At 47.6% G+C, this 22,500-nt stretch overlaps 1 protein-coding gene across 5 annotated transcripts in view; it reads left to right on the top strand.

Moving 5' to 3' along the window:
• Positions 1-22,500, top strand: part of nek7 (NIMA-related kinase 7) — a 61,451-nt gene that overhangs the window by 21,512 nt on the left and 17,439 nt on the right. For 2 of the 5 annotated variants that reach the window (XM_056415156.1, XM_056415155.1), the window contains exons 5-7: positions 7,531-7,639; positions 9,297-9,404; positions 21,476-21,570. In XM_056415156.1, coding sequence (XP_056271131.1) covers positions 7,531-7,639; positions 9,297-9,404; positions 21,476-21,570 — 312 coding nt within the window. Of the gene's footprint in view, positions 1-5,706; positions 7,055-7,530; positions 7,640-9,296; positions 9,405-21,475; positions 21,571-22,500 lie in introns of those variants that run through there. The other 3 variants (XM_056415153.1, XM_056415154.1, XM_056415152.1) reach the window with 3 other exon arrangements.

Below are 22,500 nucleotides of genomic sequence, written 5' to 3'. Positions count from 1 at the left end.
ATCGATGCACCTGATCGATCACACGTTGGTGATCGATGCACCTGATCGGTCACACGTTGGTGATCGATGCACCTGATCGGTCACACGTTGGTGATCGATGCACCTGATCGATCACATGTTGGTGATCGATGCACCTGATCGATCACACGTTGGTGATCGATGCACCTGATCGGTCACACGTTGGTGATCGATGCACCTGATCGGTCTGCGTTGGTGATCGATGCACCTGATCGATCACACGTTGGTGATCGATGCACCTGATCGGTCACACGTTGGTGATCGATGCACCTGATCGATCACACGTTGGTGATCGATGCACCTGATCGGTCACACGTTGGTGATCGATGCACCTGATCGATCACATGTTGGTGATCGATGCACCTGAGATTTTGGGGCAGGGATGTCTATGTGTACAGATTGTAAAGCACTCCGAGACAAATTTGTAATTTGTGAAATTGGGCTATACAAATAAACTGAATTGAATTGAATTGGTGATCGATGCACCTGATCGATCACATGTTGGTGATCGATGCACCTGATCGGTCACACGTTGGTGATCGATGCACCTGATCGATCACATGTTGGTGATCGATGCACCTGATCGGTCACACGTTGGTGATCGATGCACCTGATCGGTCACACGTTGGTGATCGATGCACCTGATCGATCACATGTTGGTGATCGATGCACCTGATCGGTCACACGTTGGTGATCGATGCACCTGATCGATCACACGTTGGTGATCGATGCACCTGATCGGTCACACGTTGGTGATCGATGCACCTGATCGGTCACATGTTGGTGATCGATGCACCTGATCGATCACCAACATGTGATCGATACACCTGATCGATCACCAACATGTGATCGATCACCAACATGTGATCGATCAGGTGCATCGATCACATGTTGGTGGTCCCTTGTGTCCTTGCTGGCTGGAGTTCCGTGAACACGGAGCCGTGGGGTCACGGGGTCACCTCGTAGCATCCCGTTAGCTAACGTGAGCTCCCCGCCGCCGTACGAGGAGGAGATCATATCCTCAGTTGATTATTGTCAGCGGGGATCAATAAGCCGATTGGCCCGAGCTGAAGCTTCACGCCGCCGCCGCGGCTCCGGAGCGACTCGCTCGCCCATCGAGTGGAGCGGGAGAGAGAGAGAGAGAGAGAGAGAGAGATTTTGATTTTTTGAAAACCTTTATTCAAAGAAAACTTCGAACCACAATAAATCAAATTATTTCCAACACACAAAACATAAATGCAGCACCAATCCTGAAAAAAACAGAGAACGTCCATGATGCTGGTGCTGGACACTAAACTAAAGTCCACTGAGGACAGGAAGTGCCTCCTGCCCTCCGTCTTGAGGCTGAAGCTCCTCCCAGTGCTGAGGCTCTGGCTCCTCCTCTTCATTCGATCTCTCCTCTCGCCCTCCTCTCATCGTCCTCCACCTGCAGCACCTTGTTGAGTTCACACAGGATCTTTTTGAGCCTGTAGAACTCTTGTGGCGTGAAGCTCCTCTCTTGCCCTCATCGTCAGGAAAGTGGCGGACAGGAAGAATTTATCCCTGCAGAAGTGGTCCTCCACCTTCACGTGGTCCTCCACCTTGACGTGGTCCTCCACCTTGACGTGGTCCTCCACCTTGACGTGGTCCTCCACCTTGACGTGGTCCTCCACCTTGACGTGGTCCTCCACCTTGAAGTGGTCCTCCACCTTGACGTGGTCCTCCACCTTGACGTGGTCCTCCACCTTGACGTGGTCCTCCACCTTGACGTGGTCCTCCACCTTGAAGTGGTCCTCCACCTTGACGTGGTCCTCCACCTTGACGTGGTCCTCCACCTTGAAGTGGTCCTCCACCTTGACGTGGTCCTCCACCTTGACGTGGTCCTCCACCTTGAAGTGGTCCTCCACCTTGAAGTGGTCCTCCACCTTGACGTGGTCCTCCACCTTGAAGTGGTCCTCCACCTTGACGTGGTCCTCCACCTTGACGTGGTCCTCCACCTTGACGTGGTCCTCCACCTTGACGTGGTCCTCCACCTTGAAGTGGTCCTCCACCTTGACGTGGTCCTCCACCTTGACGTGGTCCTCCACCTTGACGTGGTCCTCCACCTTGACGTGGTCCTCCACCTTGACGTGGTCCTCCACCTTGAAGTGGTCCTCCACCTTGACGTGGTCCTCCACCTTGACGTGGTCCTCCACCTTGAAGTGGTCCTCCACCTTGAAGTGGTCCTCCACCTTGACGTGGTCCTCCACCTTGGCGTGGTACTCCACCTGACGTGGTCCTCCACCTTGACGTGGTCCTCCACCTTGACGTGGTCCTCCACCTTGAAGTGGTCCTCCACCTGACGTGGTCCTCCACCTTGACGTGGTCCTCCACCTGACGTGGTCCTCCACCTTGAAGTGGTCCTCCACCTTGACGTGGTCCTCCACCTTGACGTGGTCCTCCACCTTGACGTGGTCCTCCACCTTGACGTGGTCCTCCACCTTGAAGTGGTCCTCCACCTTGAAGTGGTCCTCCACCTTGACGTGATCCTCCACCTTGACGTGGTCCTCCACCTTGAAGTGGTCCTCCACCTTGAAGTGGTCCTCCACCTTGACGTGGTCCTCCACCTTGAAGTGGTCCTCCACCTTGACGTGGTCCTCCACCTTGACGTGGTCCTCCACCTTGACGTGGTCCTCCACCTTGACGTGGTCCTCCACCTTGACGTGGTCCTCCACCTTGAAGTGGTCCTCCACCTTGACGTGGTCCTCCACCTTGACGTGGTCCTCCACCTTGACGTGGTCCTCCACCTTGACGTGGTCCTCCACCTTGACGTGGTCCTCCACCTTGAAGTGGTCCTCCACCTTGACGTGGTCCTCCACCTTGACGTGGTCCTCCACCTTGAAGTGGTCCTCCACCTTGACGTGGTCCTCCACCTTGAAGTGGTCCTCCACCTTGACGTGGTCCTCCACCTTGACGTGGTCCTCCACCTTGAAGTGGTCCTCCACCTTGAAGTGGTCCTCCACCTTGGTCCTCCACCTTGGTCCTCCACCTTGCTGCTCCACCTTGACGTGGTCCTCCACCTTGACGTGGTCCTCCACCTTGACGTGGTCCTCCACCTTGAAGTGGTCCTCCACCTTGACGTGGTCCTCCACCTTGACGTGGTCCTCCACCTTGACGTGGTCCTCCACCTTGACGTGGTCCTCCACCTTGAAGTGGTCCTCCACCTTGACGTGGTCCTCCACCTTGACGTGGTCCTCCACCTTGACGTGGTCCTCCACCTTGACGTGGTCCTCCACCTTGAAGTGGTCCTCCACCTTGAAGTGGTCCTCCACCTTGACGTGATCCTCCACCTTGACGTGGTCCTCCACCTTGAAGTGGTCCTCCACCTTGACGTGGTCCTCCACCTTGAAGTGGTCCTCCACCTTGACGTGGTCCTCCACCTTGACGTGGTCCTCCACCTTGACGTGGTCCTCCACCTTGACGTGGTCCTCCACCTTGAAGTGGTCCTCCACCTTGACGTGGTCCTCCACCTTGACGTGGTCCTCCACCTTGACGTGGTCCTCCACCTTGACGTGGTCCTCCACCTTGAAGTGGTCCTCCACCTTGACGTGGTCCTCCACCTTGAAGTGGTCCTCCACCTTGACGTGGTCCTCCACCTTGACGTGGTCCTCCACCTTGAAGTGGTCCTCCACCTTGAAGTGGTCCTCCACCTTGACGTGGTCCTCCACCTTGACGTGGTCCTCCACCTTGACGTGGTCCTCCACCTTGAAGTGGTCCTCCACCTTGACGTGGTCCTCCACCTTGACGTGGTCCTCCACCTTGAAGTGGTCCTCCACCTTGACGTGGTCCTCCACCTTGACGTGGTCCTCCACCTTGACGTGGTCCTCCACCTTGAAGTGGTCCTCCACCTTGACGTGGTCCTCCACCTTGACGTGGTCCTCCACCTTGGTGTGGTCCTCCACCTTGAAGTGGTCCTCCACCTTGACGTGGTCCTCCACCTTGAAGTGGTCCTCCACCTTGACGTGGTCCTCCACCTTGACGTGGTCCTCCACCTGCACGTGGTCCTCCACCTTGACGTGGTCCTCCACCTTGAAGTGGTCCTCCACCTTGACGTGGTCCTCCACCTTGACGTGGTCCTCCACCTTGACGTGGTCCTCCACCTTGACGTGGTCCTCCACCTTGACGTGGTCCTCCACCTTGAAGTGGTCCTCCACCTTGACGTGGTCCTCCACCTTGACGTGGTCCTCCACCTTGAAGTGGTCCTCCACCTTGAAGTGGTCCTCCACCTTGACGTGGTCCTCCACCTTGACGTGGTCCTCCACCTTGACGTGGTCCTCCACCTTGACGTGGTCCTCCACCTTGACGTGGTCCTCCACCTTGAAGTGGTCCTCCACCTTGACGTGGTCCTCCACCTTGACGTGGTCCTCCACCTTGACGTGGTCCTCCACCTTGACGTGGTCCTCCACCTTGAAGTGGTCCTCCACCTTGACGTGGTCCTCCACCTTGACGTGGTCCTCCACCTTGACGTGGTCCTCCACCTTGACGTGGTCCTCCACCTTGAAGTGGTCCTCCACCTTGACGTGGTCCTCCACCTTGACGTGGTCCTCCACCTTGACGTGGTCCTCCACCTTGAAGTGGTCCTCCACCTTGAAGTGGTCCTCCACCTTGACGTGGTCCTCCACCTTGAAGTGGTCCTCCACCTTGACGTGGTCCTCCACCTTGACGTGGTCCTCCACCTTGACGTGGTCCTCCACCTTGACGTGGTCCTCCACCTTGACGTGGTCCTCCACCTTGAAGTGGTCCTCCACCTTGACGTGGTCCTCCACCTTGACGTGGTCCTCCACCTTGACGTGGTCCTCCACCTTGACGTGGTCCTCCACCTTGACGTGGTCCTCCACCTTGAAGTGGTCCTCCACCTTGACGTGGTCCTCCACCTTGACGTGGTCCTCCACCTTGAAGTGGTCCTCCACCTTGACGTGGTCCTCCACCTTGAAGTGGTCCTCCACCTTGACGTGGTCCTCCACCTTGACGTGGTCCTCCACCTTGACGTGGTCCTCCACCTTGAAGTGGTCCTCCACCTTGACGTGGTCCTCCACCTTGACGTGGTCCTCCACCTTGACGTGGTCCTCCACCTTGACGTGGTCCTCCACCTTGAAGTGGTCCTCCACCTTGACGTGGTCCTCCACCTTGACGTGGTCCTCCACCTTGACGTGGTCCTCCACCTTGACGTGGTCCTCCACCTTGACGTGGTCCTCCACCTTGAAGTGGTCCTCCACCTTGACGTGGTCCTCCACCTTGACGTGGTCCTCCACCTTGACGTGGTCCTCCACCTTGACGTGGTCCTCCACCTTGAAGTGGTCCTCCACCTTGAAGTGGTCCTCCACCTTGACGTGGTCCTCCACCTTGACGTGGTCCTCCACCTTGACGTGGTCCTCCACCTTGACGTGGTCCTCCACCTTGAAGTGGTCCTCCACCTTGACGTGGTCCTCCACCTTGACGTGGTCCTCCACCTTGACGTGGTCCTCCACCTTGACGTGGTCCTCCACCTTGAAGTGGTCCTCCACCTGAGTGGTCCTCCACCTTGACGTGGTCCTCCACCTTGACGTGGTCCTCCACCTTCACGTGGTCCTCCAGCTGGATCAGTGGTCCTCTGACTCTGGCTCTGGCGCCCCTTGGCCTGGACCTCCTTCTTCCCGCCGCCTTCTTTGCCTGTGGGTTCTCCATCACCTCCTCCACACTTCCTCTTTAAACGGGGGACTCTGAGGCTCTCCTCCTCCGCCTCCATGTCCACCTCACTGTCTGACAGCCTCACCTCCCTGACGACTGTCTCCCTTTCTTCTTCTGACTCTCCTTTGTCCTCTTCTTCACCTTCTTGGGCCACCTCAGCCCCAGCCCCACCCTCTTCTCTCCTCTCTTCCTCACCCTGCTGTCCTGTGACCGTTTCTCCCTCGTCTCTCCTCTCCTCCTCAACCTCTTGTTCTGCACCAGCCCCTCCCTCCTCTCTCCCCTCCTCCTCTTCCATCTCCTCACCCTCACCCTGCTGTCCTGTGACCGTTTCTCCCTCGTCTCTCCTCTCCTCCTCATCTTCTTGGTCTACACCAGCCCCTCCCTCCTCTCTCCCCTCCTCCTCTTCCATCTCCTCACCCTCACCCTGCTGGCCTGTGACCGTCTCCCCCTCTCCTTCCTCACCTTGCTGGACTGGACCAGTGCCCCCCTCCTCTTCCTCCTCCACAACCTGCTGGGCACCCCCCATCTCTGCCTGCTCTCCCTCTTCATCCTGCTGGGAGCCTCCAGTTCCTGCCTGCTCTCCCTCCTCCCCCCTCTGGGTACCTGCAGTCCCTGGTTGCTCCCCCTCCCTCCCCTGCTGTGCACCCCCCGTGCCCTCCGCCCCCCCCTGGCTCCGCCCCCGAGGAGCCGCCCTGCTGGTGTTCTGCTCAGCAGCTCTCCACCGGTGGCAGTCCCTGGCTCTGTGCCCCTCTCCCCACAGATGAAGCACCTCCCGTTCCCTGAGGAGATGTAGATGGGGTAGTTGTGCCCGGCCACCCTGATGAACACCCGGAGGCGGAGCTCTCCACCCTGATGAACACCCGGAGGCGGAGCTCTCCACCCTGATGAACACCCGGAGGCGGAGCTCTCCACCCTGATGAACACCCGGAGGCAGAGCTCTTCTCCCCTGTTGTTCAGGATCATGGAGAGATGCCTCCGGTGGGACCACACGTGTTTCATCCGGGAGGACTTCCACCCCGAGGGGATCTTCCTCAACCGGGACACCACCTTCCCGTGCTTCACCAGCTCCTTCAAGATTACCTCCTCTTGTATAAAAGGAGGCACGTTGGCCACGGTGACCCGAACCGACGGTGTGGCCAGCGGCGCCACCGGCACATACAGGCCACCGATGACCACCCCCGACACCACCACCTCGTTCACTTTTTCCACGCTGTCTAAAAACAGCACCACCGCTCCGTTCATACGGGCAGCGGACCTCACGCAGCCGTCGCCGACCACGTCGCCCACTGCCAGCCCCACCTCCTCCTCCGAGCACGGGAAACTCGGCGCCACTCTAATGCCGTGTTCCCGCGTGAGGAAACTCATATCCTCCATGACTAGCTCCCCGCTAGCTTCCCGTTAGCTTCCCGTTAGCTCGCCGCTAACGCTCACACAGACACACAAAAACAATCTCTCCGTGAACCCACACACTCACACAGACAGTCGGGTGAACCCACAGACACTCACAGCAAACATACCTGTTAACCCAGTCACTCGTTAATGTGGAAAACCACCTTTAAACCAAAACAACTCTCCTCTGCTTCACAACCACACGTCCTCTCACGCTGAGAGAGAGAGAGAGAGAGAGAGAGAGAGAGAGAGAGAGAGAGAGAGAGAGAGATCTGGGTTGCATTAGCAGAGTCAGAGTCATGAACACTCAGCAACCCTCTTAACCTGGTACTCAGTTCTACAGGAGACCTTCAAGTGTGTTATTTGTGCCTTCTGTCAGGAGTGCTCATGCTGGTTTGATTGTCTCATTGTGTGTGTGTGTGTGTGTGTGTTTCACAGCACTTTAAGAAGCAGAGGAGGCTCATCCCAGAGAGAACGGTGTGGAAATACTTTGTCCAGCTCTGCAGCGCCCTCGAACACATGCACTCCCGGAGAGTCATGCACAGAGGTATCGTGTGCACACACACACACACACACACACACAATGTCCATAAGCGCACACACACACTTGCATAACAATACAAAGAAGAAATGGGCTTATTTGTCCATTGTGAGATCTCCGAAGTCCTTAAACTGAATAAAATGAGACGTGATCTTATCAAAACCGTCTTTTAAAAAAAAGTGTTATTAAAAGTAAACATTAATTAGACATTTACAGATTGACAGTGCCTGTGCAGATTTTTAGACGATGCTCATTTTAGGTAAATAGTAAATACATATTTAGAGAAGGACGTGTAAAACAATAAGATAAACAACAACAAAGAGATGGAATAAAACAAACAAAAAGAAAACAAAGTATAACTATGCATCTATTCTCTATTGTACATTCATTAATTCAGAATAACATCAGGTCTATGAGGCGTATGTGACCCATTTATCCCAATACGTCAAAAGCTGTTCCAGTTAGTAGTTTAGATCATCTTTAAATGTTATAAACGTCCATCATGAGTCAGAAGACGACTTTATGTCAAATCCATTTCCTGGGGAGAGTCCTTTGTCCCCCAGAAGAACATTTATTAAATATCTTTGACACTGTTTTCTGTAAATACTCCAGATACGTGCTCTTACTCCAACGCTAGAGTCCTGCCCCGTGCACCAAGGCGGCGTCGGTCGCCTCAACCCAGTTCTAAGTCTCTTTAAGCTATTTATTTTTAATAGCCTCCCAGATTGAAACCGAAGCCTCTGGAAGTCTGGAGGGAAACGCGTCTGCAGAGGTCGTCGTGATCGGCCTTGTTGCACATGACAGGCGGCTTAAAGCGAAGGTGTCGAGCGACACGCAGACCAGAGCGCGCGGTGTTTATGGGCCCGCGTGCTTTTAGTGGGGCCGAGTCGCATCGAGTCCCGGATCCACACACACACACACACACACACACACACACACACACACACACACACACACACACAGGTGGTGCACTTCCGTCCGGCTGACTCTGATTAGGGCTCGGGGACACTAATGAACCCCGAGCGCTGCTGCACTTTAATGACCACTTAACAGAGACCGCCTATTCAAAAGACGCTCGCGGTTTATATTGCAGCAGTAAATTTCAAAGGCTGGCGCGGGACGCGTTAACATCACCGAGCGAACGCCACAGAAACGGACGAAGTGGACGCTCGCGGTCGTGAAGTCGTGTTTTCTGAAGCTTTACCAAAAGTTATCACAGTGGATACGACTCATTTGACGAGAGTCGTAGCTCAAAAGTGTCATTAATGTGACAGTTAAAACAGATTTTAATGTTATTATTATTATTTATGTCTCATTGATTAGTTAATTCATCTTAATTCATTTTATTTTTTTCCCTTGCCTGGAAACCAATTTAATTCCACGTGGATGCAGACGCTCATACATAGACATCTGCCATCATCAATGTATTTTGTTTCTTTAAATAAAAAATGTAATTAAATTTTTTTTTAAACCACACGCACACGCACACACACACACATGTACACATGCATTTTTCTTTCTTTCTTGTTTCTTTTTCTCAATACTCTGACTTTAGGATGTTGTGTCCACTGTTTCGTCGTCCTCCAGGTGTTATGTCTACGTTTTGTCTTTTGTCTTATAATAAAAATAAAATAATAAAATAAAATATGATTGATGTCTCCAGACATCAAGCCAGCCAACGTCTTCATCACAGCTACAGGAGTCGTGAAGCTAGGAGATTTGGGACTGGGTCGATTCTTCAGCTCCAAAACCACCGCCGCTCACTCACTGGGTAAGTCGCCACAGCTTACACACACACACACACAAACATGTGTACACACACACAAACACACACACACACTTCACCCTTACGAGCCCACAAAACGCACACTCGGGCCCAGCGGTCCCCAGTAATCGCCCCGATGTTTGATGTGTTTCATTAGGCTCCGTGAGCCCAGAGCCATGTGTCACGTAGTCCTGCCCCCCCCCCCCCCCCTTCATAGGCCACTTAGCCACTTCCTGTTTCCTCGACCTCTGACCCCCCCGACGCGGCCGACGACCGGGCCGAGGCCTTCCACACGGCTCCGATTGTGACTGTTTACCATAAAACACGCCGGCACAAACTTTACGCCCGTTACTGTCGGCCGCTCGCAGGAAATAAATCGTGTAACTTTTCTTCTTTTTTTTCCCCCTCTTCAAAGAAGTGAGAATCGGAGCGCCGCACTAATTAAGACGAGTACTTTTGGCTTAGTTTAAAGAAATATAAACGTGTGCTGGACGTGAGGCTGGCAGCGCCGCTTTAAAAGCGTTCTTCAACTCTGGCGGTGTTTAACGTCTGTGGGACGTTTACTGTAAATCTTTAGGAGTGGAACCGAGTCATTAATATATTACAGAGGAAGAGACACTTTACCACTTACTGACCCAACCTCTCTTTACAGCAGACACACACACACACATCCAGCTCAGTTCAAGGGTGTCCGAGTGTTTAAATCACACATGTACCTATAAAGTATTCGTTAACAGCCGGTTCCTACCAGCCTTCATCACGTCCACCGCTTGTTTTTACTGTTACGCATCGCGCGGCTCACTGTGGAGCTAAAGTCACCGACAGGAGGGAGGACATGGAATACTTCATAGAAATCATCTTTATTCTCCATTTTACATTTGTGGAACATGCAGAAGACGAAAGTTCGTTTGTCTCTTGTCCGACATAAATAGAGTAATAATAATAGGAATAAAGTAATAGAGTGTAAACACTTAACAACAACAACAAAGTACATTTAGACAACATGTAGTTGTATTTTAATAAATGTATGTCTGTGTTGGAGCAGCAGTCAGAGACAGAGAGTGTATGGAAACAAACACACACATCTATCTGGTTTTACTTTGTAACGTTTATTTTATTCCTCTTTTATTCTATTCCTCTTTTATTTTATTCCTTTTTATTTTATCCCTCTTATTGTATTCCTCTTATTGCATTCCTTTTTATTTTTATTCCTCTTATTTTATTCCTCTTTTATTGTATTCCTCTTTGCTGTGCAGCTGTCACACGTAATGTTGTTGTGTAACAACAATAACAATAAACACCTCTTTATCTTTAAGAACATTTAAACTTCTTAAGGATGTATTTAGGAGGTGATCTTATAGTGTAAAAGCAGATTTTGACATACAAGTCTAAAATACTTATTTCTAGAAATAATCAAATAATGCATTTTGCTCTTAGTAGAATTTTAGTGATTTTCTATTCAAACAATACGTTAAGCATCAATAGAGACACATTTATAAACGTGTCTGGAGAGCCGAGGACGAGACTTCCTGAGAGCAGCAGCAGCTTCTGTTTCATCTCCACGTGTCGCATCAATCACGGACTTTAAGGTTTAAGGTTAAACAAAAACACATTTCTGGAAGGTTGAAGTGACGATAACTTCCTCCTGAGATATATATATATATATATATATATATATATATATATATTTATACATAGAAATAAAAAAAGATATTTATATATAATTGATTTATATATAAATAAATATATACATTTATATATATAAATAAATATATATTTTCTTTATATATATAAATAAATATATATTTTCTTTATATAATTATATATATATAAATGTATAAATATATTAATGTATTTATATATATATGTATATTTATAGATAACAATATACATATATATATATATTAGTGCTGTGAAAAATAACGCGTTAACTCAGTTAATCGAATTACAGGTTTAACTAGTTTTTTTTTTATTTACGCATTTAACGCATGCGCAGAATGAACTTCCAATCCGTCTGTTGTTGGTCGTCGGGACGAAAAAAAAGTCACTTGCAAAATGAGCTTCCAATACACCACTTCAATCTGAACTCTGTCTGCTCTCATGCAGACGGTCTGTTCATCGGTAATGATCCTTCCGCAGGTTCACCTCCGGAAACCTTGTTACGACTTTTACTTCCTGTAGATCAGGGTCTCAACACGTCGATCGCGACCTGCCAGTCGATCGCGGCGTAGTGTCGGTAGATCGCATGACATTAAAGAGATTGGCCCGCCCCGACATGTTCTCTAGAGCACGTCTTTGTTCTTTTATTAAACTAAACGTCTGTTGTTGATCGTATCTCCACAGCAGCATGTCATTTCTGTCTCTTCGCGTTGCGTTAACACTTATCGACCTCCGTCTGGCGCGCCACAGAGCTCCGTGCGCGCGCATCGGGACCGAGCAAAAAAAAAGTCACTTGTCAATCTGTCCACCTTTAGATTGTATCATGGTGGAGTTAATGGTTGACAAACAAGAGAAACATGTTCTGTTTAACCCTCCTGTTACCTTTACATTTACGAACATATTTTACCCTCGGGGTCAATTTGACCCCAGCAATTAAAACCTCCAGAAAATTATTAGAATTAATATTGCTTCCCAAGTTTAAGTGTGAGGTACTTTATGTTTGTTTGTTTGTTGACTACCTAAATAGCCCTTTAAATAAATAAAAAAGTTGATATTTCTTATATGTTTGACACAGTGAAAAACAGCCTGGGGTCAAATTGACCCCAAAGAACACCGACATTAAACATTGAATGGGGTCAAATTGACCGGAAAGGTAACAGGAGGGTTAAACATTCTGTTTAGGATGAAGATGTATTAATGTTCCATATGGAAGAAAACTGCTAAATAACTGCTGAGTTGCAGCACCATTGTATAGAAGAATGTATAAATGTATATATCCGTCTTTTGTCATAAATCTCTATGTTCTCACAAAATATACCGAGAATATCGGTAATATGTGATTAATCATGATTAATCCACAAAAACCTGTGATTAATCCGATTAAAAATTGTAATCGTTTCACAGCCCTAATATATATATATATATATAAATACTAAATGTTTCACAGACTCACGCTCGACACGTCTGATTCTAGTTTTGGTGAAACTCCAACACGAGAGTTTCTGGATCTTTATCTCTCACTTTGACTTCCTGGTTCAGTCACTTCAAATGCATTTTTGTAAAAATGAATTAATATCTATTCACGGAGCTCAGTTAGTGATGATGTGACAGCTTGACGGGGGGGCGGGGCTTAGCGAGGGGTCAATCAGACGTCGACATTCGCACACATTATCCGTCCACACATCCTTATCTTTTCTTTGTCTCCGTGCGTCTCTCGAGCCGCGTGTCCGGTGGCGTCCAGGCGGACGCGGCGCAGGTTATTCTGGCTTGAGGTGTTTCCACCGAGCCGTCGCGCCGCACGCCGTCGTCTCAGCTGCGCCGCACGCGGATGTAAAGCCTGTCGTTCACACAGTGGCACTTCCCCACGTCAAACTGTTATTACCACGACCGGCGTGCTATTCTCAGGCAGCGGCCCAGCTGTTGGGAGAAGGTGTGAGTCACGTGATCAGGCAGCTCTGCATCAGCTCTCGGGCTGCGGCTCATTAAACGTTGAGGCCACAGCGCCCTCTTCAGGCCGCCGGGGGAACTGCAGCCCCGGCGGCACGAGAGGGTCAACTGGGAAACTGTCATCGTTAATCTGAGGCGATCAAGACGCCTTCGACGAGCTGCGGGAAAACGACAGGAATCACGGCGCCGCCGCTCGTGGAGTCGATGAGCGGAGCAGATGCGTCTCATCACATCGGGCGCAGAGCGTCACGTCGACCCACGCCACCGATCGGCGTTTGTAGGGATGCATTTCACACGCACTTCATGTCCGTTGACACTCACCACGTATCACTTTACATAACGCTCTACGGGAACACACACACGGCGAGCTGGTTCCACTCGGGAACGTTCATGTTATTGTATTCCTCTTTTATTGTATTGTACTTTTAATTTATTCATCTGGTTGAGGATTTTGATTTTTTTAGACTTTAATGTAACTTAACAAAGCTTTTACATTATTATTGTATTATTATTATTTTATGAGAAGAAGAAACGAGTCAAACTTCTTGGGAGCAGAACAATTTCATTTTTTATTAAAACGTCACAAAGAAAATTTAAATCACATTTTTGATGAAGCAACAATTTATGTTTCTGACCGTCGGTAAAATAATACAACATAATAACATCAGGACTCACACCGTTAGACATACACACTAATACACAAACACACACTGATGTCATTACAGTGTTGTGATAAACAAAAGCTAATACTCATAACAACAACCATACAACATTATGAGAATCTCCTCTTTCATTCCTCTTTTATTCCTCTTGCATTCCTCTTTACTGCTCTCTCATTCCTCTTTTATTCCTCTTTACTGCTCTCTCATTCCTCTTTTATTCCTCTTTACTGCTCTCTCATTCCTCTTTTATTCCTCTTTACTGCTATCTCATTCCTCTTTACTGCTCTCTCATTCCTCTTTTATTCCTCTTTACTGCTCTCATTCCTCTTTTATTTCTATTTCATTCCTCGTTCATTCCTCTTTACTGCTTTTAAAAAAAACATTCCTCTTTCATTCCTTTTTCATTCCTCTTTCATTCCTCTTTGCTGTGCGGCCGTCACACGTGATGTTGTTGTGTAACAACAATAACAGTAAAGCCTCTTCATCTTTAATGTTTAATCTTCATCAGGATGTGTTTAGGTGATCTCGTCATCGTCACCTGTTGACATTTCGTTAGCAGACCTCCTCTATCGCTTTTTCTTTTAAAAAAAAGAAGAGAAAGCCGATCTCCTCTATCTCTTTTTTCATTTCTTTGTCACGTATCCTTCTCTCCTTCTGGTCCTCACTCCTCCTCCTCCTCCTCCCCTCTGACCCCCCTCCCTCTGGGGCTTTGACTTTTAGAGAGAAAAGAGAGGCAGAAAAGCAGAATGTGTGCGAGAGGAGAGAATGTGACACTGGAAAAACAGGAGGGAGGAGAGGAAAGAAAAGAGAGAGAGAGAGAGAGGAAAGAGTGAGAAGGAGACACATGAAGAAAAGAATGAGAGAATGTGACAGTTTGACAACAAAAATGGAGGAGAAAAAGAAAAGTGAGAAAGAGAAGGATAGAAATAAAGAATGTGAGGAAGAGGTGTGTGTGTCACTGTGTGTGTGTGTGTGTTGATGCACGTGTGTGTGTGTGTGTCACTGTGTGTGTGTGTGTGTCTATGTGTCTATGCACGTGTGTGTCTATGTGTGTGTGTCTATGCATGCGTGTATGTGTGTGTGTGTTTATGCATGCGTGTATGTGTGTGTGTCTTTTTATGTGTGTGTCTATGCACATGTGTGGGTGTGTGGGTGTCTCTCTGTGTCTGTGTGTGTCTGTATCTATGCACGTGTGTGTGTCTCTCTGTGTGTGTGTGTGTGTGTGTCTGTAATGAGCCACCCAGCTGAACAGTGGAGCCGGGTGGTGGAGATGAGATGGAGGTCCAGGCATACAGCCTGTCAGCTCGCAGCCGATCAGCAGCAACACACACACACACACACAAGCACACACACAAGCACACACAAGCACACACACACACACAAGCACACACACACACAAGCACACACACACAAGCACACACACACACACAAGCACACACACACACGAGCACGCACGCACACAGTTTTTTCTCATCCCCTACTCTTGCACACGCTCACAGACTCTTTGTCTTCTACACATGTTTCCACAGACACATGTGCATATGCACACGCATGCAGAGTGAGATAATCACACACATTCAAACTGACACACACTCAGTGACACAAGGCTGACTACACACAAACACACACAGAGCGACGGCAAAAGAATAAAAGAGCTCCAGTGACGGGACACTGATGTGATCCAATGTCAGTTCTAAGTTGTATAATGAACCTGCAATTAACACCTGTAATGAGAGAGGTGTTAACGAGGAGGAGGAGGAGGAAGAGGGAAAGGAGAGGAGAGGAGGAGGAGGAGGGAGAACAAGATTGACGACCTCAGGGAGGCTTATGTTGAAAATAATTATGTCTACTTTAACGTGTAGGCCTTTAAAAAAGCTTTTGTTATGTTATGAAGGCAAATAAACACAGATGAAGACTATGAGATGAAGACTATGAGATGAAGACTATAAGATGAAGACCTTCTGACTATGAGATGAGGACTATGAGATGAAGACCTTCTGACTATGAGATGAAGACTATAAGATGAAGACCTTCTGACTATGAGATGAGGACTATGAGATGAAGACTATGAGATGAAGACCTTTTGACTATGAGATGAAGACTATGAGATGAAGACTGAGATGAAGGCTATGAGATGAAGACCTTTTGACTATGAGATGAAGACTATGAGATGAAGGCTTTGAGATGAAGACTATGAGATGAAGACCTTCTGACTATGAGATGAAGACTATGAGATGAAGACCTTTTGACTATGAGATGAAGACTATGAGATGAAGACTATGAGATGAAGACTATGAGATGAAGGCTTTGAGATGAAGACTATGAGATGAAGACCTTCTGACTATGAGATGAAGACTGAGATGAAGACTATGAGATGAAGACCTTTTGACTATGAGATGAAGACTATGAGATGAAGACGATGATATGAAGACTATGAGATGAAGGCTATGAGATGAAGACCTTCTGACTATGAGATGAAGACTATGAGATGAAGTCTATGAGATGAAGACTATGAGATGAAGGCTATGAGATGAAGACCTTTTGATTATGAGATGAAGACTATGAGATGAAGACTATGAGATGAAGGCTATGAGATGAAGGCTATGAGATGAAGACTATGAGATGAAGACCTTCTGACTATGAGATGAAGACTATGAGATGAAGACCTTTTGACTATGAGATGAAGACTATGAGATGAAGGCTATGAGATGAAGACTATGAGATGAAGACCTTTTGACTATGAGATGAAGACTATAAGATGAAGACCTTTTGACTATGAGATGAAGACTATGAGATGAAGGCTATGAGATGAAGACTATGAGATGAAGGCTATGAGATGAAGACCTTTTGATTATGAGATGAAGACTATGAGATGAAGACTATGAGATGAAGGCTATGAGATGAAGGCTATGAGATGAAGACTATGAGATGAAGACCTTCTGACTATGAGATGAAGACTATGAGATGAAGTCTATGAGATGAAGACTATGAGATGAAGGCTATGAGATGAAGACCTTTTGATTATGAGATGAAGACTATGAGATGAAGACTATGAGATGAAGGCTATGAGATGAAGGCTATGAGATGAAGACTATGAGATGAAGACCTTCTGACTATGAGATGAAGACTATGAGATGAAGACCTTTTGACTATGAGATGAAGACTATGAGATGAAGGCTATGAGATGAAGACTATGAGATGAAGGCTATGAGATGAAGACCTTTTGATTATGAGATGAAGACTATGAGATGAAGACTATGAGATGAAGGCTATGAGATGAAGGCTATGAGATGAAGACTATGAGATGAAGACCTTCTGACTATGAGATGAAGACTATGAGATGAAGACCTTTTGACTATGAGATGAAGACTATGAGATGAAGGCTATGCGATGAAGACTATGAGATGAAGACTATGAGATGAAGACTATGAGATGAAGACTATGAGATGAAGGCTATGAGATGAAGACTATGAGATGAAGGCTATGAGATGAAGACTATGAGATGAAGACTATAAGATGAAGACCTTCTGACTATGAGATGAAGACTATGAGATGAAGACCTTTTGACTATGAGATGAAGACTATGAGATTAAGACTATGAGATGAAGACTATGAGATGAAGACTATAAAATGAAGACCTTCTGACTATGAGATGAAGACTATGAGATGAAGGCTATGAGATGAAGGCTATGAGATGAAGACTATGAGATGAAGGCTATGAGATGAAGACTATGAGATGAAGACTATAAGATGAAGACCTTCTGACTATGAGATGAAGACTATGAGATGAAGGCTATGAGATGAAGGCTATGAGATGAAGACTGAGATGAAGGCTATGAGATGAAGGCTATGAGATGAAGGCTATGAGATGAAGGCTATGAGATGAAGGCTATGAGATGAAGACTATGAGATGAAGACCTTTTGACTATGAGATGAAGACTATGAGATGAAGGCTATGAGATGAAGGCTATGAGATGAAGGCTATGAGATGAAGACTGAGATGAAGGCTATGAGATGAAGACCTTTTGACTATGAGATGAAGACCTTTTGACTATGAGATGAAGACTATAAGATGAAGACCTTCTGACTATGAGATGAAGACTATGAGATGAAGGCTATGAGATGAAGACTATGAGATGAAGGCTATGAGATGAAGGCTATGAGATGAAGGCTATGAGATGAAGGCTATGAGATGAAGACTATGAGATGAAGGCTATGAGATGAAGGCTATGAGATGAAGACTATGAGATGAAGGCTATGAGATGAAGACTATGAGATGAAGGCTATGAGATGAAGGCTATGAGATGAAGGCTATGAGATGAAGACTATGAGATGAAGGCTATGAGATGAAGGCTATGAGATGAAGGCTATGAGATGAAGACTATGAGATGAAGGCTATGAGATGAAGGCTATGAGATGAAGACTATGAGATGAAGGCTATGAGATGAAGGCTATGAGATGAAGCGATGGCGTCTCATCTCCTGTAGGACGACCTCCAGCCGGTTCCTCCACAACACGGTGTCGTCTCAGCCGTTCACAACAAATGGAAATCAGTCCCAACACGAGTCTCGCTTTACGAGCATGAATAATGAACGTGGCCTTGATTCAGCAGCTGGAGGAGCCTCCGTCTTCTTCTCCTCCATCAGCATGAGAGAGGCTGATTATTTATAATCCGCTAATAATGAATCTTAGGGGATCTTGTTCAGACCTCACACACACACACACACACAATGACCAATTAAAACCGCGGTCCCTTGTTTATTCTTCTCTTTTTTCCTCTCTGACGATTATTTTTTGGAATGACAGGTAACACTTCATTGTTAAAAAAAACGACAGCACACATTTAAAGATAAAAAAAGAATCTTTCTCTCTCAACCCAATTAAGTCTTTATCAAAATGAAAAGTGATAACTTTTCATTTTGTTCCCATCCAAAATTAAAACATTAGCCCCCCCCCCTACCCCCCCCCCTCTGTATTAGTTTAATTAATTGCAATTATATTAGTTAAGTTTCCTCCAACCTGTTAATGTGCAGGATGGCTCACACCCACATGTGTGTGTGTGAGGGTGCTGCACACACACACACACACCCTCACACACATAGTGTGTGTGCAGTTACAGAGTGTTCCTCCTCTTTTACTGCCACTTCTTTACTCTTGAGATGTTCTCACTCTGACTGTTTGTGCAGATTGTAAATCTCTTCCATCTGCATAGAGGACGAGACTGTTTGTTTGTTTTATAAGGAAAACAACAACAAGACGCATGTTTACATGGATTCATCCGGCAGATGCTTTTGTACAAACGAGGCGCAGGAGCTGCTTCAACTTGATTCATGTCCACCTTCACCAGGCCTGGAATGTCATCCGCTCAGGGAGGAAGCCACTGGGCCTGATGCAGCGAGGCTGCCAGTCGAAACACAACATTTAAGATTTAAAAATGACATAAGTCAATATAGATATCAGTGAAATGAGTAGATAGTTGGTCAGACTGTCTTTCTTTAGCCGGGCTCAGAATGTAACCGTTTTCAAACAAGAGGAAAACACAATTTCCACCAAAAAAGGTTTGTATTGGTCATGTGGATGAACCTGTTCATTGGTCATGTGGATGAACCTGTTCATTGGTCATGAGGATGAACCTGTTCATTGGTCATGAGGATGAACCTGTTCATTGGTCATGTAGATGAACCTGTTCATTGGTCATGAGGATGAACCTGTTCATTGGTCATGAGGATGAACCTGTTCATTGGTCATGTGGATGAACCTGTTCATTGGTCATGAGGATGAACCTGTTCATTGGTCATGAGGATGAACCTGTTCATTGGTCATGTGGATGAACCTGTTCATTGGTCATGAGGATGAACCTGTTCATTGGTCATGAGGATGAACCTGTTCATTGGTCATGTGGATGAACCTGTTCATTGGTCATGAGGATGAACCTGTTCATTGGTCATGAGGATGAACCTGTTCATTGGTCATGTGGATGAACCTGTTCATTGGTCATGAGGATGAACCTGTTCATTGGTCATGAGGATGAACCTGTTCATTGGTCATGTGGATGAACCTGTTCATTGGTCATGTGGATGAACCTGTTCATTGGTCCTGTAGATGAACCTGTTCATTGGTCATGTGGATGAACCTGTTCATTGGTCATGAGGATGAACCTGTTCATTGGTCATGAGGATGAACCTGTTCATTGGTCATGTGGATGAACCTGTTCATTGGTCATGAGGATGAACCTGTTCATTGGTCATGTAGATGAACCTGTTCATTGGTCATGTGGATGAACCTGTTCATTGGTCATGTGGATGAACCTGTTCATTATTCATGCGGATGAACCCTGTTCATTGGTCATGAGGATGAACCCTGTTCATTGGTCGTGTGGATGAACCTGTTCATTGGTCATGAGGATGAACCTGTTCATTGGTCATGTGGATGAACCTGTTCATTGGTCATGAGGATGAACCTGTTCATTGGTCATGAGGATGAACCCTGTTCATTGGTCATGTGGATGAACCTGTTCATTGGTCATGAGGATGAACCCTGTTCATTGGTCATGTGACGTGTAGCGCTCTAGGCTGTGCTTCCTGTTTGGCAGGAAGTGGAACGAGAGTCGGGCGTGGCGAGCGTTCTTCACCAGATGTGATGAATAAAGCTCGGCTGGATTCGCTCGGTGGACTTTTACATGGAGGGCGGCGCCTCGCGGTGACGTGGTGCCGGCCGCGGTCGGCTCCGGTCCGGTCGGGTGGAGCTCTGACTCTGGAGCGCCGCCAGCTCCTCTTGAGTTACCAAACCAGAACCAGAACCTGGCGACTCTTCAGGCTCCCTCAGAATCCTGTTTCAGATCATTACCGAGCCGCAGTAATCACAACTGAGTTATGCATAGTGTGTGTGTGTGTGTGAGTGTATTTCCTTATGTGTGTTTGTGTATGTGTGTGTGAGTGTGTGTCTTATTGTGTGAGTGTGTGTGACTTTGTGTGTTGGAGTGTGTGTGTGTGTTAATGTGTGTGAGTGTGTCTTAATGTCTGTGTGTGTGAGTGTGTGTCTTAATGTGTGTGTGTGTGTGTGTGTTAGTGTGTGTGTGTGTGTGAGTGTGTGTCTTAATGTGTGTGTGTGTTAGTGTGTGTGTGTGTCTGAGTTTGTGTCTTAGTGTGTGTGTTAGTGTGTGTGAGTGTGTGTCTTAATGTGTGTTAGTGTGTGTGTGTGTGTGTGAGTGTGTGTCTTAATGTGTGTGTGTGTTAGTGTGTGTGTGTGTGTCTGAGTTTGTGTCTTAGTGTGTGTGTTAGTGTGTGTGAGTGTGTGTCTTAATGTATGTGTGAGTGTGTGTCTTAATGTGTGTGTGTGTTAGTGTGTGTGTGAGTGTGTGTCTTAATGTGTGTGAGTGTGTGTCTTAATGTGTGTGTGTGTTAGTGTGTGTGTGTGTCTGAGTTTGTGTCTTAGTGTGTGTGTTAGTGTGTGTGAGTGTGTGTCTTAATGTATGTGTGCGTTTGAGCACGCAACCTTGTGGTCCGTGCACTGTGTGGGCGTGCACGTTGATGTCGAGCCTCGTCCAATCGACTCTGACTCAGGACCAGAGAGAGAGAGAAGAGAGAGAGTCTCCCTCTCGTGTTTCCATTTATTTATTTATTTTGTATTTTCTAAAATCCGTTCTACGAGCGTTCCAACCTCCGTGTGAGAACTTCACCTCCGCTGCTCACCTGCTCCTCTTCTCCGTGTGAGGTGTGTCAGTGATGTTGATGAACTGGGGGAGGCATTGCAAAATGGTAACTCTCTCTCTCTGTCTCTGTCTACCTCTCTCGCCCCCCCTCTCTCCAGTGGGTACTCCGTACTACATGTCACCGGAGAGGATTCATGAAAACGGATACAACTTCAAGTCTGACATCTGGTCGCTCGGATGCCTGCTGTACGAGGTAAACTACGGGATGTGTGCGCGCTGCTGTCACCCCGCAGCCGGCGGTGGGAGTGACGGGGGAACACGCCGGCTCAGACACAAACAAACAAACAAACAAACAAACAAACAAGCAGACAAACAGACCTCCATGCAGCCGAGCGCTGTGAGAACACGAAGAGACAAACACACCTGCTGCATCGGGTTCACCTGCACTACAAGTCAGACTGGGCAGAACACGAAACACACACTTTAATACACAGTGATAGGGTCACACAGATAGTTTGGTGTTCTCCATGAAAACTCTCACTTTTATTCATTAAATTAAATTAATTTCTAAATGAATATAAAATCTAGTCAAGACATTAACAAGGTTATAAATAATGATTCATATCGTAAATATCGATGTTGTTCTTCTTGTGGCTCAAAGGAAGGCCAGTTTTATAGCTTCTTTCAGCAGCATAACTGTTTTCAGCTGCGCTTACATCAAAAGTGTTTAAAGTGTTTTCTACCCCTCTGCTAGTCTTCTAAGGCGATAACACAATGTACCACTAGAACACTGGAGATGGGCCTCTACACACCTCTGGTGTTAGGTGTGGCAAGGTTTGGACCCAAACGCAGCAGGCAGAGTTCTCAGAAAACACAGGATTTATTATGAAAGATCTAGCAGGAACAGGGACAAGAACCGGACAGGAACAAAGGGGACTGGAGCCGGCGACGGAACACCGGGGACTGGAACCTCGGAGACTGGAGCCGGTAACGGAACACCGGGGACTGGAACCTCGGAGACTGGAGCCGGTAACGGAACACCGGGGACTGGAACCTCGGAGACTGGAGCCGGTAACGGAACACCGGGGACTGGAACCGGCGACGGAACACCGGGGACTGGAACCGGCGACGGAACACCGGGGGCCAAACAATCAGGGCGTGGCTGGGAACAATCAGGAACGAA

The sequence above is a fragment of the Pseudoliparis swirei genome, chromosome 5, assembly GCF_029220125.1.
Source record: "Pseudoliparis swirei isolate HS2019 ecotype Mariana Trench chromosome 5, NWPU_hadal_v1, whole genome shotgun sequence".
Taxonomy (NCBI): Eukaryota; Metazoa; Chordata; class Actinopteri; order Perciformes; family Liparidae; genus Pseudoliparis; species Pseudoliparis swirei.
The sequence above is the reverse complement of the archived record's forward strand: the minus strand, read 5'-3'. Positions and strand labels throughout refer to the sequence as shown.